General features: G+C 40.4%; 1 protein-coding gene across 1 annotated transcript in view; it reads right to left on the bottom strand.

The window, feature by feature from the left end:
- The window catches only part of CDC73 (cell division cycle 73), a 476,174-nt gene that overhangs the window by 443,493 nt on the left and 12,884 nt on the right, over positions 1–19,797 (bottom strand). The window contains exons 3-6 of the mRNA XM_030205684.1: positions 19,021–19,090; positions 13,678–13,740; positions 13,536–13,588; positions 9,350–9,438 (exon numbers count right to left, since the gene is read on the bottom strand). Coding sequence (XP_030061544.1) covers positions 9,350–9,438; positions 13,536–13,588; positions 13,678–13,740; positions 19,021–19,090 — 275 coding nt within the window. The remainder of the gene's footprint in view (positions 1–9,349; positions 9,439–13,535; positions 13,589–13,677; positions 13,741–19,020; positions 19,091–19,797) is intronic.

The following is a 19,797-nucleotide window of genomic DNA, read 5'->3' as shown; positions in this document are numbered from 1 at the left end:
CTTTTCCTTCTGAAAATCCTGTTTGGAAAAATATTTTGTGATTTGGACATTTTTTTTTTGTCCATTTTCAAACAAAAAACTTCCAAATGTGAAATGTACAAAATACACAAGAAAATCCACAATAAGAGTGAAACTATTCACATATTCTAAGTGTGATAAAAGATTTGGTTGTAATGCAAATCTCAAAGTGCATCAGAGAGTCCACACAGGAGAAAAAACTATTTGCATGTATAGAGTGTGGTAAAAGCTTTGGTCAGAAGGGGTAAACCTCACAATGCACCAGAGAAAACACACAGGAGTAAAACCATTTACATGTTCTGAGGAGGTAAAAGCTTCAGTTGGATTGGGAAAGATTAATTAGGGAATGTACACTCTTGCTATGAAGTATGGAAAATAGCACTCTGGTATTTAGATATATGTAATGAGACCTCCTTTTTATCTATAGATATGAATTCAAAGCCAAAATCTACTGATAAACAATAGACACAAGGCTCGGATGTTATTAGAAAAAATAAAAAAAGCTTGACATCGGGTATAATAGTGGGAAAAGTGACATCCCAAGACAGCTATAGGGCATCCTTGGGCACTGCAGTAGACTTTATAAAATGCTCCCAGGTACACATCTCACCACTGCTCCCTTACCTTGTCTGCTGAGCACCCCAAAACCCACTACCCTCAACAGTACACCACTACCATAGCCCTTACAGGTAAAGGGAGCACCAATATGTGGGTACAGTGGGTTTCTGGTGGGTTTTGGAGGGCTCACAGTTTCCTCCACAAGTGACCAGTAGGGGGAGCTAGAAGCCTGGGCCCACCTGTCTGCAGTGCACTGCACCACTACTAGATTACTCCAGGGACCTACATGCTATTCTAATGGACCTGAGCATAACATCTGAGGCTGGCAAGTAATATTTTTAATCACATTTCTTTGGTGTAGGAGGGGGTTAGTGACCACTGGGGTAGTAAAGAGGTGATCCCTGATTCCTACCAGTAGTCATCTGGAGCACCTTTTTGTGTGGAGTGGAGGAGTAGCCTAGTGGTTAGTGCAGTGGACTTTGATCCTGGGGTAGTGGGTTCAATTCCCACTGCAGCTATTCGTTATTAAAACAGGTCTAGCTCAAAACATCTAAGTTATAGTCCTGGACATTTTTTTTGTTTTGTTCCATTATTGCTGAAAAACATCTAAGGAACGCCCAAGTCCCGCCTTCAACACACCCCTGGCACACCCCCTTGAGATTTAAACACACTTCTGACAGGTTTCAGAAAAAAAACGTCTAAAAAGAGGTTTCGAAAAAACTGATTTGGACTTTTTTTTATGAGAAAAACGTCCAAATGCAGACTTTTTTTCTCTTTTGAAAATGAGCCTGATAGTAACTTAGGGGCCCTTTTACTGAAGCTTAGCATTTGCTAAATGCCAAGAAGCCCAGTTTATATGGGTTTCTTAGTGTATGAATTATGTTAGTGCACTCTAAGCTTTAGTAAAAGAGCCCCTTAATTTCTTGTACAAAATGGGGCCCTTTTACTAAAGCTTAGTGAGCGGAAATTTCCAGCATTCCTCACTAAAAGCAAGCTCAGCTGATTAGATACCTATACTGAATCCTCCCTTTATATTTTCCTTGTTGATTTCAAACTTTGGTGCTCCACAGTTTCCTCTTATAGATATCTTAGATATAGTTGGATTGATTTTTATTTTTTGGCTATTAAGCTCTAGCATACTAGAATATGAGAAACAAATTTCATTGAAAAACCTATTTACTTGTTTTCAATCTTCATTTCCCAGGATACTAACAGATTTTATGATTTTAGCACTTGAGAAAAGTGCTCAACTGACAGAAGTTGAAGCCAAAAGCATTCCAGTTATTGGTAGAAGACATATGACAGAGTGGCAGTACCATTGGCCACTTCCTGTCCTGCCAAAGATGCCTCAAGCCTGCTCTGGAGGAACCACTTCAAAAAGTGAGGCGGCGGCAAGTCATTCAAGGTCACTGCAATCTAAAGTTTTTTTTCTCTGTTCTACATAGAAATGTCATCTGAACACTATCCAAATCAAAATCCAAGCGTTGACTTAGACAAACTGAACCATAAGCCTAAGAGGTGTTATGATTGGGGTCTGAACCCCTCTCAAACTTACCTCTTTCCTGGGGGTCAGCTTCTTAGCTGGCTTCGGTTTCTTTTCTCTGTCCTTTCTGAGCTGGCTCTGTCTCTCTGTGCTGGCAGCTTCCAGCAGCATGGCTCTAATTGTTTCACTATACTGCACCTGTGTGTGTGTTGCCTGAGTTGCTCTACCTCTCTTTGGGTGTACTGGCTTCTAGTGTTTCACGGTTTTGCATTGGTGTGGGTTGGGCCTCTCTGGGTCAGTGTGCTTTTGCCTAGGTCTAGGGAGTGTGACATCATCAGGGAGGGCCTTGATAAGGAAGTGGGTTCTTTCCTTCAGGGCCTTTGCAACAGTGGTGTTTGCTTTAGGTAGGGTGGTGCAGTGTGCACTTCTGACTTTGTGTCTAGTTTCCCTGCTTGCTTTTGCTAAGGGCCAGGTTAGTGTTAGTGCAGTGTGCGCTGGTGACTGTGTGTTTAGCTTTCCTGCTTTTCCCTTATGCTTCCCCTGCTTTTCCCTCTTGGTTTTGGAAGCATTGCTATGTGTAGGGCTTTTGAAGCTCTGTTGCTGATAGAAGTACTTCAGGGTTTGGTGTTGTTAGGAACACTGCAGAGTTTGCTGTTAGAAATACTTCTGGTGTTTGTGCTATTAGGAGCATTGCAGTCTTTGCTGTTGGTGTTTGGTGCTTTAGAAGCACTTTTGGCTTATGTGTTAGCTTCCCTGTTTTTTCCTTGTGGCTCCCCTGTCTTCCCTTTTAGTGCTAGGAGCTCTTCCGGTTGCTTACCAGAGTAGTGCTTAGGAAGCACCTTGTTAGTTGTATCTAGCTTGCTAGAGCAGTGCTTAGGTAGCTTGGTAGTTTTGTGTTTAGCTTATTAGTGTAGAGCTCTGCTTGTAGCTTGGTGCTTAGTAGCACCTGTGTTAGCTTTGTGTTTAGTTCCCTGCTTTGTTAGTTTAGGGCTTAGGAAGTCCCTTTCTTGAGCAGGGATTAGGAGCTCCTGTTTAGTATAGGGCTTAGGAAGTCCTTTTGTCAGTTTACTGTTAGGAACACTCCTGCTGGTTTAGGGCTTGGGAGCACGTAGATCAGTTTAGGGTTAGGAGCACTTCTGCTTCCAGTCCTGGTCCCTATGTCATCCGGTATCCAGTAAGTCCTGTCGGCTACTCAAACCCAGGAGCTCAACTCCTGGGGGGCTTAGTAGCTAAGCGCAGGTGAAGCTGTGCGGACCAGTCCAGTGTGCTCCAGTCCAGTGTGTTCCGGTCCGGTGTGTGTTCCAGTCTGGTGTGCTCCAGTCCAGTGTGTTCCGGTCCGGTGTGTGTTCCAGTCCTGTGTCCTCCAGTCCATGTGTTCCGGCTCGCTGGGCGGTGCCTGCAGTCCCTGCCGGTGTCGGTGTGCTTGCCCAGCGTTGGTTGGTGGGTTTTGCCTGCTGCTGTCGCTCCTCGTCAGCAGCCCAAGGGCTCACGTTTGCTCCAGAGCCCGGCCCCGCGGGCTCTGAACCTGAGAACCTGACAAGAGGATTCTCCTAAACATCTATCCCTTCAATTTCCTCCTCTTTTTGCTCCCCAACAGATAGATTGCAAAGAGCTAAAATAAAACTAAGAAATGTTGGAAAAACAAGTGGGGAAAGAATGACAAGTATAGTTCATCTTCTTTTCAGCCTCTTTGTGTGTGACCTAGAGGAATTTCATACGCACATAGTAAACTAGTCATTTACTACTTACTGGTTGCTGCCGTGGTACATTAATAACTATTAAAAAAAAAAAAACTATATGGTTCAGTCACTAGGTTTCATAGCAGAATTCACAACACAATGAAATTTCTGAATTACCAAAAGCCAACCCAACAAGGACAGGGGCATGACAGCAGTGGCGTCAGCAAAGGCACATCATACGAAACAAAAAAATGACAGCAGATAAAGATCAGACGGCCTATCAAGCCTGCCCATTCATCTACTATACCCTTCATCTCCCTTAGAGATCCTATGTGCATGTCCCAGGTTTCTGTGAATTCAGATCCAGTCTTAATCCTCACAACCTCCACCAGAAGGCTATTACACACATCCACCACCCTTTCCATAAAGTATTTCCTGAGATTACCTCAAGCATAATCCCTTTTACCTTCATCCTATGCCCCCTTATTCCAGAGCTTCAGAGCTACAGAGAGCGAGACTTGCCTCTTGTGCATTTATGATGATACAAGTAGTATTTAAATATCTCTATTATATGTCGCCTCTCCCACCTTTCTTGCAAAGTATATGTATTGTCTATCCCCACACGCTTTATGACAAAGCTCACTGACAATTTTAGCTGCTGCCCTCTGGACCGACTCCATCATGTTTTTGAAGGTGTGTTCTCCAGAATTGTACACAGTACTCTAAATGGGATCTCAGACTCGTACAGAGGCATAATCACCTCCCTTCTCCTGCTTGCCATTCCTCTCCCCATGTACGGAAGCATCCTTCTGGCTTTTGCCATCACCTTTTCTACCTGTTTGGCCACCTTAAGATCAACTGATAGGATCACCCTCCAAGCCCCACTCTTCTTTCATATATGGAAGTACTTCATCCTGTAAACTACCTCTCCTTTGGGTTTTTGCAGACCAAATTCATTACCCTGAATTTTTTAGCATTCAATCTTAGCTACCCAACTCTGAATCATTATTCAAGATTTACTAGATCCCTCCCCATATTATCCACTCTATTGCATATTTTAATATCATCTGCCACAAGGCAAACCTTACCACAACATCACTTACAAAAATGTTAAAGAACAGAACCAGGAATTGATCCTTGCACCCTCATGAAACTGTCAATCCCTGTATGTGTGCGCACACACGCATATGCTCTATACATGTTCATGAGATGGTGGAGATGAGAAATGTATCTGGATTCAAGAAAGCATGGGACTAGCACAGAGTATCCTTAAGAGAGGGAGGAACTGTATAGTTCTATAGTTGTGTGGATCAGCACTTCTATAACCAGGTGTCTCTACACAGTGCCTGAGAACACACAGTAGGAGCCTGGTCTATAATAGAATCTAGGCGCCCAAGTTCCATTCCAGAATATAAATGTAGTTTGGTATTGGTGCATTTATACCAACCATTGAGTTGGATTAGGTAGGGGCATGTCACTTATTCTATAAAGTTACACATAAAAGTGGGAGCCCTGTCTATGCCCCACCGATGCTCCATTCCCTACCAAATGTGCACGAAGCAAGCTAATCCAATATTTGCAGAACAGTACCTAGGCACCCTGCTAGCATTTACATGGTAGATATTCTAGATATTGCGAGGTTGGCTAGATTATACAATTGCCCTTGTGGTCTTCATCTGCTGTCATTTTCCTATACTTTAGAAACTAGAAGTGTTTCACCTACAAACTGGCTTCTAACTTCATTTTGTTTTTTTGTGTTTTTTTTTTTTGGGGGGGGGGGAGAAGACCACCACCTCTGGTCCCATTCTATTAAAATGTTCAGAGACGTACTTAGCCCTCAGAAGACACAGTCTTGACCCTTTATGCATAAATTTCTAATAGCTACAGAGTTGGAAAAAAATACTGCTCCATTCAAACCATCCCACACCTCTCTCCTCCAGATTACAGATATACACACACAGTAAAGACCAGAATGATCCATCTGTCTGCTCAGTAAGGTGGTTAGGATTGGACTTGCCACAGTGTAGGTTACCTCCCAATTCTTTTTCAGCCATATAAGTTTTATCTTGAGCAGAAATGTTTTATACTTTGGTTTCATCTTCTTTCAGTCTTAAGCATCCATCTCCTGTGTGTTTTTCCTCCAGGGTATACCTATCCAAGCACTATCATTTGTTTTCTGGTGCAGACCTCATACCACTTTGGCGGCTTTCCTCTGAATTGCTTCAAGTCTTTATATCTTTAACGAGATGCAGCCTCTAAAACTGAACAGTACTCCAAACAGGGCCTCACAGGAAAATTACCACCCCCTCATTTCTACTGGTTATGCCCCTTTATGCAACTTAGCATGCTCTCCCTACTTTAAGTCAGCATTCCAGAAGAAATATATAAATATTTGAAGTTTGTCTCACTGGACCATTTGCAGAAGAAGAGTTTTGGAAAATCTCCCTGTGTAGTTTCACAGGCAGGTGAACAAACTAAAGACTTCTAGCACAACCCCTGGAAAGCAACATGAACTGCATGGCAAGACAGAAATTCTTGCAGTCAAGAGTTGCTCAGATCACAAACAGCAGCTCTCAAAATACATTAGTTACCACTTAGCCTCAGTAGCTAGTACCACACAGTGCTTTCTGCTGACCATTAAAAATCAATCATTTAAAGAGGGGAAAAAAGGCTTATTTCTATTTTTATAATCACATCCATCTGAAAAGCTTTAATACTAAAAATACACAAATGAAAAAACCCAAACCACATGTATTAGTTATATTCTGCTACAAACCAAAAAGGCTCTACGCAGATTATAGTTATCATTGCTTCATCATAAATTAACCATTCAATTTACAAGCACTAGAACATTGCAGAGTCAACAGGAGTGAGTCATCTATTTTTCTCTTAAAACCCTTTCACAATCCCATACAAACCAACCAAGGCAAAAATTCAATAAGCAAACATATATCAGTGTTCATTACAATCCCAAGACGACATCCTCTGCCATGAAAATTATGTGAATCAGAACCAGTCAGCCAAAAATTAGTAGATCCACATTACAATGAAGAACCCAAAATGAGTCGGGCATTCTGTGATTAACAGGGTAAAACTGTTTAAACTCCATAAGCTCCTGGATGAGGAAGCAACAAACTAAAGCTCAACTCAGAAGAAACCAAATTTCTGCTCTTTGGCTATAATCCAAAGTCAAATCAAGGCGGGAGACACAATTCACACTACAGACAACAACCAAACTACTGGGAGTTCAGCTAGGTCAGACACTATCATTTAATCTACGAGTCTCTACAATAGTAAAATCCTCCTTCTCCCTGCTTAGAAATCTCCAACGAATCAGAAAATACTTTTGAGACCATGCAGTTTAGACTGCTGGTCCAGTCGTTACTATTACTGAAACCAGATTACTGCAACCTCCTACTACTAGGTGCTCAAAGAAAAAAAAAACACACACACAAGAAAACTACAGTCTGTCCAAAACACAGAAGAATGCCTTATGTTCTCCCTACATGAGCACGATCATGTCGCTCATCTGTTCAAAGAACTACATGGCTGCCAACAGATGCAAGGACTAAATTTAAACTGGTTTGCACCCTGTTTAAAATCCTAACAGGGGATTGTCCAAGTTACCTCATTTTTTTTTTTTTTTGTACCCTGCGCTTTCCCACTCATGGCAGGCTCAATGCGGCTTACAAGGAGCTGCCTGTGCCTGAAGTGGGAATCAAACTCACTTCCTCAGTTCCCCAGGACCAAAGTCCATCACCCTAACCACATGGCCACTCCTCCACTCCACTTCACATATAGAATTATAACTATGTTATCAGATCGAGAACTTTCAACCACTTCCCTTTTGCATTCCCCTCACTTAAAGCGGTAAAAAGAATCAGCATATTTACACAACTACTGGTCTACCAACCCCCCCCCCCCCCTTTTTTTATTTTCCAAACATTGAGCCAACTACTTCGGGTAACATTGGCTGCCCAAGTTTTTTTTCTCTGTTGAGCGGAAGCCTTCGGGCAGTTTTGTTTGTACAGCGTTATCCTAGAACACCATTGTGACTCCTGAAGCAGGCATTCTGCGACACCAAAACATGGACAGTGTCGGGTCCTTTTGTTCAAGCAACTAATAAGAGTGTTTTTTTAGCACTATCTTCAGCGTTTGATTCGTCCTTTAGTCAACCTCTACTCCTGTTTGATTGGATTATCTGACGTAGAAGTCTTTCCTGCTTGCTGTTCCTACCAAGCCCCTACACATGGAAAGGCACAGGGATAAATCTGGACCACCTTAACTATACACTATTCAGACAACAACTTTATTCAAAAAATACCTATGCTCATAATACACTTTTGTTTTGAAACCGCACAACAAAAACGTGAATCTTCTCATGTCTGACTGATAACTGTTCTTTAACTGCTATGTAATTCCTGAGGGTCTGTCTCAGCTGTCCCTTCTTGTAACCCCATTAACTGCTTTGAACTTCTTGGTATAAGCGGTCTAGAAATCCAAAGTAAAGTAAATAACATGGAACAACCACTTGTCAAACCTACAGTGTATTCTCAGAAGTTACCAACATTCCAGGCCACAGTTTCATAAGATGTATTTTTGACAATGTTCCTTATGAGATTCCCAAAAAGGAACAGGAGAAAGCACTTCACAATATGAACACAGCCAACAAACAGCAGAGGCAGTCCAGGGAAGAAAACAACCATGGATTTGCCACATGCACTGTTATTAGATATTGACCCAACTAGCCAAGTCAACTTTGCATAACGGTGCTGCAGCATTGACAGAGTCCGAGATGAGGACAGATTTACAAGAATAGTAAATATCCTTGGTTTTTTGCCTCTTTTCTCCAAAAACCTTGTTGACCCCTGAGGAAGGCATTCTGCCGAAGCTTGGCCAAGTTGGTCAATATCCAATAAAAGTGCATGTGGCAAATCCATGGTTTTCTTCTCTGGACCATCTCTGCTGTTCGTTTCCTTATGAAATTGCCAAGAAAAAAGCGGGATCTAAATTTGCTGAAAACTGCTCCTACTCCCATGGTCACAGCACTACTGTGCAACTCCTCATGCAGTTCCACCAACTGAACAGCAGCATCAGACACCCTTTCAAAGGCATTTCTGTTTCTCAGTATTAAACTAAAATATATTCAACTAAAATACTCACTAGTATAATTAAGATTATCTAGTAATCCTACTTTTATGCACTGCCTTACTGATTAGCGGGCAGAGCCAAACCATACAGGAATGCATTGGCTCACGCTGCATAGAAGCCCTCTTTAAAAAGGAAAAAAATAAATAAATAAAAAAGGCTTCCTGAGCATGTGCAGCTGTCGAGATAAAACACGCTTCACAGAACTTCTGTGAATTAATCTGTTTCGTAGCTAGGATAGTGAAGGATGTACCTATAAATGAAGAACAGTAATAAAACCTGCCTAGAAATAAAGACTGTTAGTTAAACTCTAAGAATAACTCACGGTCAGTGTCTCTCATGCCTTTATGTCAACTGCATCTTCTACAGGCATTTAGAAAAAGAATTCTACATGTCAAGAACAAGGAGTATAAGCTGCCAGTAACGCAGCCCAAAAATGCATGTGTGTGATTTTAAAATTTACCTGATCTGTTCCGTCTGTACAATTCCCTCTTTATGGCCCTCCAGTCGAGCAGCCAAGCGCTCCTTGTCACGACGCACGCACTCTTCATCCTGGGTGTGACAAATGAGGCTTGGTATTTCCTCACACACTGATAGTACATTGGTTATGGAAAGCTTCCTTCTACCATGGGCTAATGCATTTTGGCTATACAGTCCCATGCTGTAACACACAGCAGAAGTGAATTATGAATTAAAGCTCATTAGGGTATGTTGTCACCAAGCACAGTGTACCACTCGGCAACACACCAATCAAACAGACCAGGAACTTATATGAACATCTTAGGTTATAAGATGTGTTGCTTCTAAGTGACCTGCTTAACTCTTCAATGTCAGTTTTCATGTCTATCTGCTGGATTCGGAGTTGAAGAATCACAGAAACATGTAGGACATGATCTACCCATTTGATGCCCTGTATTACTTTATCCACAACACCTAAATGTCACTTTTCTTTTTTGCTTTTATCCAGAATCCTTCACAGACTCCCTTCCTTTCTCCACCCCTGTTCTCATAAACCAGGAGGTAAGACAACCCTTAGTGGTTTCTACTGTCTCCCAGAGCCAAGCAACGAGAAACATGAAGGAGTGTCTCCATTTTTAAAAAGTGCCAGTTTTTCCCACCTGAAGACAACTCATTACTCTGTTGCCAAACAAAACTACCATTATAACAAATCATTCATTCAGGTAAACTGGGTCTTATTTCTCAATAGCACCTCTCAGTGAAGGAAAAAAAGGAAAATAATAGTTTCCATTACTAAACAGCAGTCAATTCAGAAAGATGACCTACTATATATGCAATACAGGCCACAATTTTTGTAATGAAACTGTATGGGGAATTTTAGTGGATGAGATATTAATGACCAGGTGAAGTAACGTGTCACTGGGTAAGAGATTTATTTACTTTTCAAAACTATATACCTTGCCTATAGCTTAAGCGGCTTACAAATAAAGACATACATAAAATACAATTAGCTTAAAAAAAAAAAACAACTCTGGGGTACAAGAAAGCTCTCAAACCTATATAATAATTTCCACCTTCAACGTTCTGAAGCTGACTCCCATGGCACTGAAGGGTTCGCAGGGTCCGTGCTGCCTGTAGCCATCTGTCTCACTGTCCCGCCCTCGCGTCATAACGTTGTGACATCGAGGGCTGAACACTGGGAGGGAAGGGGACGCAGCATAGTTGCCAGGCAAAGCAACGCAACGTCTAACATGAGGCTGTCGTCGGCCCTCCCTTCCAGTTCCAGGCCCCCTAGTAAATACTTTATCAACTTGAAAAGCAATCATTACTCTGGCCAAACTCAAGGGGAACACATTGCTCTTAAAAAAAAAAAATTTTTTTTTTAAGGTTACCTGACCAGTCACAGGCCTGATCAAAACATTAAGGAAAAAATACACCAATTATATGAAATACTTACATCCATCAGTCAACTGTTCTCTACAGATATCACATGAAAAAATTTCTTCCCCCTCCTGATATCTCTTATTGCATATACACTGAACGGTTTCTGATATTTAAACAAAATAAAAGATTACTCAGGGTCCCTGTGTCTAAACACGCAGTGGCATATTTTCAAAGCACTTAGACTTACAAAGTTCCATAGGTTACTATGGAACTTTGTAAGTCTAAGTGCTTTAAAAATGAACCCCACAGTTTTTAAAATTATTTAAAGGAGCAAAAATGTATCCAAAACCCACATTGCCCATGTGAAAAAGAAAATCCTCTAAACAAACTGGTTACACCACATTTAGTTGCAATAATTGCAACCTATCACCTCCTGTAATTTGATATCAGTCTTCTTTCACATCACTACTGAGGAAATTTTAGCCCTCTTCCTTTGCATAACTGCTTTAAGACACTTTCATAAGTTTTTCATGCACAAACTGCTCATTTCAGGTCTTGCAACAGCATCTCTATTGGGATCAAATCAGGACTGACCAGGCCAATTCAAAACGTTAGTTCCCTCAGTCATTCAGATTTAAACTTGCAGAAAGACAATGATCCAACATACAAAAGCATTACCAAATTATGATTCAGCTCACAGATGACTGGACATTCTCCTTAATTTTCTGGTATGGTGCAGAATTGTGTTTCCTTCAATAATGGTAAGTTTTCCAGATCCTGAGACAGCAAAATATCCCCACACCATCACACTACCATTACCATCCTCTGCTACCATAAATGTATATAATTAGATCTGCCTCACCCATTTGGGCAGCGGAAGCCATGGGCTCTCTGTACTATCCTAGAGAGAACTGCAAATCCCCTCTAGATGCTTAATTACCCCAATCCTGTATCTGCGCATGGCAGGTCTGCATAGGTCAGGCTGTAGCTAGGTCTGTAATTAGAAAGGAACCCAGTATTCAATAGATATAAGATAGTTTATTATAATCTTACCAATAGCAGTACAGGCAAGTCAGGCATTCACATAATGGAACCGCATATCATGGTACCTCCTCTCTCTCTCTAGCCTTCTGGAGTCTTCCTTCTCTGCTCTTCTTCTCCTCTTGTCTGATCTAATACTCTCCAGACTGGTCCTTATATACCATTTTGGCCCTATTCATTTCAATGGACCCCAGTCTCTCTCACCAGGGCTCTTGGTTCTTATCAGTTGATCAGAATGACTTCATATGTTCCCAAACCTTCCTCTAGCCCCCCCCCCCCCTTTTGGATTTTCTCAACCGGGTTGCAGCTGACCCAGTACTATCTCTACATAACCATAGCAACTCTTGCTTATGACGTCTTGCAGGTGCCAGTCTCAGGATTGTTTATAGAGTAGATTGCCCCCACCCTTGCCCCCACCCTTGCCAGCTCTCAATTACCTCATCTCAGTACTTGCCACAGTGAAATGTAACTGTGTCAAAGGTGATCTCTGATTTTTACAAGCTAGCTCTCTTTTATATCAGAGATGGTTTTGATTTTAAGAGGCCTAGCTCTTATTATGAGCCATTGGCCTGTATTTTACTGAGAGCAAGGGCTAGCATAACTCTTCAACCGTCAGTATGATGTTCTTACTATAGAATACTGTATTTGCTTTACGCCAGACATGAGACCTGTGATGACCAGAGTACCACTTTGGACTTGTCTAAAACATTATACCAAAAGGCTTGGGGATCATCTAAGTTTATTTCTGCGAATATGAAACAAGCATTGTTCTTACTCTTGGATAGCAGCGGTTTCTGTTAGTCTTTCATGAAACTCAGTCTATTTCTTATTGTAGCATCATGAACATTGTCCTTAGATAGAGGTCTGCAGTTCTTTGGATATTCTACGATGTTGTGACTTTTCAGATGAGTTATCTTTGCACCCTTGGAGTAATTTTGGCAAATCAGCCACTCATGGGAAGATTCACCACTGTTCCAAGTCTCCTCCATTTGAAGATAACGACTCTCACTGTGGTCTCATGGAGTCCTAGAAATGGCTTTGTACCCCTTTTCAGGCTATTTCAATAACTGTTTTTCTCATCTCTTCTGGAATTTCCTTTCATCATGGTATAGTGTTCTTGTAGAGACCTTGTGATGACTACTACTTCACTCTCGTGGTAAGGCTCAATATGTAATGATGTTCAGATTCAACAGGGTTGGATGCAATCAGCTGAATTCAATTATCAATTAAATGTGGTCAATTGGTTTATTAAGGTGGTAGTTACTTTTCCACATTAGTAATATGGGTGTTGGATAATGTTTCTTACATGAAGCAAAAATTTAAAAATATATATTTTACTTTGTTTAATATTACAATTTAAGGATCAGAAAACCATTCAATGCAATGTTTATGCAATAACGGAAATGGGGGAAGGGACGGACTTTTTCACATCACCATATTTGTATACATACACTCCCTCCTCATCACATAGAAGCAGAACTACTAGGGACAGAGGGAGAAGAGCAACATGAAGAGCAAAGAAATTTTAAAAATATTCCTAAGAAACAGAGTGGACGGAGTGTAGGGAGACTCAAAGGAAAATAAGTTTTACCAGCAGCTAAAAATAAAAACAAACAAAAAAAAAAAAAACGTTTGCACTGGTGCCACTCGTTCTAAATTACCCTGTACCTAAGGAATGTGAGTAGCTGTGGCTGAGTTATGACAATGTAAAGAAAAAAAAAAGAACATCAACCTCCATCACAACATGTGCCAGTCACTTGAATTACCTCGATTCTTGGCTTCTTTGCTTCCGCTAGAATTTCATCTGCTGCTCTTTTAACTGAAGGAGAAAGAAGAGGCAGCGTTAACAGGCATTTTCTAATGTTACATTTCTAGCTACATTCTGTGCTCTTGGGGTGTAGATCCTACCTTGCGTGGATCGCTGAAGGCCAATTTCCAGTGGCGCACTTCTGTCGATGCTCGAAGATGTTGCTGAGAATTACAAAATTACAATCAATTTAATATTAAATTCATCAGAGACAAAAAGCTAAAGAAAAAAAAACACAATCTATTTATATTTTTGGGAATAGTCAGTACCTCAAAATAGTAAAGATTAGTTTCTGAAATCTACTTTGAAAATTTTAGCGGTGGTAATAGTACCTTATCTTTGGGACCACAGGTAAATTTATTGATTAAAAGCTTTTTCATTACCCTGACAAAAGTTAAAGGATTAACATATGTTCAGTTTAAAATTAGTGGCACAGGCTTTATCACATCTAGATTGCTGCAATATGGTTTATTCAGAATGTTCTGAATATCTGCATAAAAAGATGAATACAGCAGCTTATTTGGTACATAAACCTGATAGCTCCCCGTACAGCTTCATTAGTTACCATAGAGGCTAAAATAATATTTAAAGTACCCTTGTTAGACAATATTTATGGAGGTATAAATGTTTTCTGAATAACTGCTTGTTGACAGGCCCCATCACACTACTGGCATTCTTTTCTAATTCTCTTGTGTCCTGCTTTCTTTTATTGTAAAGTTAAGCAGTATAAAAAAAACATGTATAAAATTCAGCACAGTAAAGCCTCATTTTACATGTTTAGATTAATAATTACACCCATTCACTATGGGAACAGTTCTTTTTGCAGTTTCTGTTGGGCGGGATAGTAAATTTTCAATAAACTTTAAACTTTTATATTTTCCAAACCCAAAGAGAATTAGATTCACAAAGATCTTACACTGACCTTTCCATACAAGGCAAGCAGCTACAATCTAGAATTCACTACCAATGGAAATCAGACAACAGGCGTATTTTCCAAGCACTTAGACTCACAAAGTTCCTTAGGTTAAAGTGCTTTCAAAATGAGCCCCAACTATTTGTCTTTTAGGAAAGCTGTGGAAACTTTGTTTTATAAATATGTGCCAAGTTTAATATTTCCTAGGATATATCAAGCCTCTGATTGTAATCTGAACAGAATATAAGAAATACAATGCAATGTGATGTAAAAGCATGAGAACACCAAAACAAGGCAAAGAATATTTATAATGAACAAGGTCAAGGGACCTTTCAAATTTAAATAAGCAAAATGTAAGAAACATCCTTTAGAAATTTAACAGCGGATTAGAACGAATGAACCTAACTACATACTGGACACTAACTGAACTATCGATTCAAATACTGGTCTCACACTGGCCAATCTCTACTGTCATGCTGGGATTCTGTGGAATCAAATTCAATTGGGGGAGGGACAATCACCAACATTGGACCCTTGAGGAAATACTGGGTAGATCTTACTTATTTACTATATTTTACTGTTTTTAAAGCATTAATCAAACCAATTGCGAGCACATCCTTCAAACTATGCACCATTAGGAAGCAGAAGCTTTGTGTACAATTCAGGCTTTAACAGCTATCTACCCAGACAAAAACCAGTCACATCAGAACATAATCACTATACACAAGAACAACTTAAAAAGATGCTTTTAATGTGGCCAGATTTTCTTTGTAGAGCCAAAAAAAAAAAAAAAAAAAAAAACTGGACCACATTACTCCATCGACTTCCAATCAGCCACCAGATTTCGTTTAATTTCTCATTTTAATCTAAAGAGCCTTTCACCTGGGCCAACCTACATATTTGTAACTCACTATTCCATACACTCCTCCATCCCATTTGTTGTACTCACTTGATTCCATTTGTATAGCGGCCTTATCCAGAGCGGTGAACAACTTAACACATATATAAACAATACAAGGCAAAATAATACAAATTCATCTAAAATAAAACAACAACAAAAAAAAAAACAGCATAACATGCACACTGGCTGTCCAGATCATTTCATAGCTTGTGCCAACAAATGTTGCTTCAGGGAGTTTCTTAAACAAACTCGAATTTTTCTGTGTCCTCAGAGGTCCAGGTAAGTTATTCCACTCTTTGGATCAGCAAAAGAAATGATACATTTCCTGATATCATCTAACTGAAGCAGCCGGTAATCTGGAACTGTCAACAAGTATTGTCTGAACGAAGCTCATGATTCTAATCATTTGGGTACCAATCTTAAGAATGCATGTTGGGAATCTACTCGCTATTCTTCCTCTCTCCAAGATTGTGGAACGATCTTCCACCGACCATTCACCTATTACTCTTTTCTTAAATTTCAATCACTTCTTAAAAGTCATTTCTTTACCTTGGCATATGGTCCCAGTGACCCTTGACTGCCTTCCTTTAACTTCCCTATTCTTCATGTTTCTATCTTTTGTGGACGTGCCTATATGTTCGGTCTACTTTACTATCTGACAATGGAGTTCCTTTCTTTTTGTTTATTTTATATTGTGTACCACTTACATCTGCCTGCCAGTATATGCGGTACCGAAAGTTTTTTTTTTTGTTTCTTTTTTTTTTATTTTATTTATAACAATTTAATTTTACAAGCACTAAAATAACTTGCCAGAAATACAGACTAAATACAAGAATTATTTCAATCAGGTAATTCTATACTCTTCCTTAGACCACAAAATAGGGAGAGTGAAACAAGACAAGGAGATCAATTAAACAACAGTGAACAAAGAAAATGTGGTATTAACCTGATTATCCCCAGTTATTATTTATCTGAATCATTATTCCACATTGATCGTCTGGTTGGCTTCTTCAAACCCAAAATGGTATATAGTCAATTTATTTTGTTGGAAACATACTTATTGCACAATATTAGTTGTAATAATACCACTGATTTCATTTTTTCTCTTTTAAAACCAGAAATTATTTAACAATACAAACACTTGAGTCTCTAATCCAATTCCCACTGATTAAGGTAATCCCAGTTTCACAGGTTTCACTCCTTTTGAATAAATATACTAAGAGGAATTATTTCAGAGGAAAAAACTTTAGGAGTCATACCCAGAACTCTGGGAAAACAACAATCTCGATATCTGTAATAATATTAATTTTGTTCAATTTTTCTGGTCTATTATCATCTTCAAAATCTTAACCATTTCCTACTGTAGAACTTCATTTGCCGTATCAATTTTTCATTCTCAAAGGACTCGATTAGATTATCCATGTAGCTCACTAATAAGATATTGGAAGCAAACTTATTTACTACCACTGTTAGGTCCTGGAGCGCCTTCCAGATGATATTCAATGTAACCTCCACGGGAGCCACAAACTCCAAGCTGATAGCTCTTGTGGGTTTAGGAGTGGCACCGCCGACACGGGTTCAGCATACACTCCTAACTCACTCCTCCACTCCTTTGGACATGGTGGTTAAATGATTCAGGAGCGATGAAGTTGTTTCCAGGTCCAAGAGCGTAGACGCTCCTTCGCCGGCACTAATCAAAGGACTCACCAACCCAGTTATCTGTGGGCAGTTCGTCACGCAGTGGTCCCACACTTGCTGCACAGGGAACAAAACGCTAACCATCGGCGACTGACCCCCGATTGTCCCCTTTCTCTCATTTAAGGTAACTGCAATTGCAGAGAGGAAATTTCAAGTAAACAAAGACAGAACTTCAGAAGTCAGCTGGGCTGTTGAGCGTACGAGCTTCAGGTCTCCATCTTTCCACTCTCCCTAGTTGGGACACTCTGGTTTCTCCTCAGAGGCCTGTCTGATATGGGTAACCCTTCAGCATAGCCCTCTGAGTCATTGAAACACAGAAGCCCCTCCACCACTACAAGGTGGTGTCCCTTCGGAGGGGTGAAAGTTTTAACGAACATTACATCTTCTTGAAGTACATAATAAAACAAACAAATAATCTTAGAACATGACCAACTGAACAAACATCCAAACTCCCTCACAAATGTAAAACGGAACCAGTAGAGACAGAGTTTTAACAAAACTGTGAGGTCTCCAGCCACCATGCCCACAGAGGCCTGCAAGTAAAAAAGGTGAGCGGTCAATTTTAGAATCCACCATTTCTCTGGATTCTTAACCTCACCTCTGCTGCTGGACTACATCATGCTTCTCATCACCCCTACCTGATCAGGCAGTCAATTACCCCAACCATAGGTGTTCAAAATGACTTGGTATTTTTGCACAGAACTGTTACAAGAGAAGACTGAATGCCTCGTTTAAGATAGTTCCACATTTACCTTCACGTAACCTCCAGAGTTCCAGAAATCTTTCTTACGACAGAATACAGCCTATGGGGGGGGGGGGGGGGAGAGAATTCAGTATCCGATGGCCAAAGATAGGCACTGGGGTGACCTGAACTAAGCTAGTATTCTGCAGTAGGCATTATGCACAGAACGGCCTTTACAGAATACCAGCTTAGCGCACTTCTCACTGGGGTAAATGCTGGCACCCAACTAACAGCAGTTAGTAACAATGATATAGAATGTCATTTAAGCACTTAAATCCTTGGACTATCCCGACCCACCCATGACCCTCCCTTGGCCACACCCTCTTTGGAGTTGCTCGCTATGAAATTGAGGCACGCATGTTAGGTGTGGATCTGCCCTAAGTACTATTCTGCACTTCCTATTTACCGCCATGTGCTTGTTAACGCCAATAATTGTTAGCACCTAAATGACTAATTAGTTTAAGCATAAATCTAGGATCCGTCAATTTGGGCAACTTATACAGAATCTGGGAGTATACGACTCGGTCGCCCATGCTGTGGAGCTGCTCTGACCTGCACATTATTCAGCTCAAAGCCAAAGACATTTCTAAAATGTTCATGATTGAGGATTATGATAGAAATTCAAACCTCAGTCTTGCCTTAAAAACAAAGAAGGAAAAAAAAAACGTTGACATGTGGGGAAATCAGCTTGCTTATGCTGTTTTCTTCACTTTCCAATTAATAGGAGTTAGAGAGGAAGGATCTGAGTTGATAATCTTTAATTTGCTATAACTTTAATGTTTTTATAGTGCAAAAAGTTTGGACATTTTTGGAAAACCACAAAGTACATTAAGGAGGGGAAATTATCAGCATGGGCTACTTTTAAGTTGGGTTATTTTATCACAAGTCGGGTTATTTTAGCGCAGGATCCCATTTTATACAATGTTGACCCAAATTGGGGTAAAGCAGCCCAACAGTAGCCCACATTAATAACTTCCCCCCTTAAATTTAACACAAAGTTCTTTCTTCGGGGAATCAAAAGCACAGGACAATTGGTTTAGCCAAGGGGGAAGGGGGGGGGGGGGCGACAAAATTTTATTTCTTTAGCTTTTTTTTTTTTTATATAATGCTTCTTTGCTGTATTACCTACACTGCACATGGTCCCAGCCTTTTCCCAAACAGATGTCTCAAAAACAAAAGCAAACACTTACATGTTTCGCCATTTAGGTATGAAAGTAGATCTTTTCTATCAGGTCTTCTCACCACAGGAATATTTTCAGTCTGCAGAAAAAGCCATAACAAATATTTAAATCTCTTTCCCAGAACTGCCAAAACCCTTCTCAGTTTGGTCTTCCATACATGTACGCTACATGGGAGCTGAGAGTGAAGGCCATATACTCCATGAAAGGACAAAGAAGCTTTCCTGCTGCTAAAGAAAAAAAAAGCTGATCAGAAAAGGAGTATATGAGGTATAGAACAAAACCTCTTTACATTTTTTTTTTTGGGGGGGGGTGGGGGGGGGGGGAAGAGTTGTAGCAGACAGGGAAATGCTATAAGAACTTTGAACACAATGTAACATAAGCAGGAATCACCTGCATATATATATTCCTGCCAGAATTCTGTGCCCAAAAAAAAAAAAAAAATTTAAACAATTCTGCACACAAAATTTGCAAGTTCTGCAAGTTTGTCACAACTTAGACCGCCCCCCCCCTCAGTACAGACAGCATCTATATTTTTCCCCGCAACCCATTGTATCACAATTGTTTTTCCCGCCCCCTCCCCCTTTTTTTTTTTTTTTTTTTTTTTTTTTTTTAACACAGCTCCCTCCCTGCCTGCACCCACAGGCCATCAACATGACGATGTAGGAGCTGCACCAGAGTACCTCTTTGGGGAAAGAAAGAACCCCACACTTTGCTGCCCGGTGCCACTGGTCTGGGAGTCAGAGAGCAGCGGCAGCAAGCAGGAAAGAGTAGGGCTCTTTCCTGCCC

Source organism: Microcaecilia unicolor, chromosome 6, assembly GCF_901765095.1.
Source record: "Microcaecilia unicolor chromosome 6, aMicUni1.1, whole genome shotgun sequence".
NCBI lineage: Eukaryota > Metazoa > Chordata > Amphibia > Gymnophiona > Siphonopidae > Microcaecilia > Microcaecilia unicolor.
The sequence above is the reverse complement of the archived record's forward strand: the minus strand, read 5'-3'. Positions and strand labels throughout refer to the sequence as shown.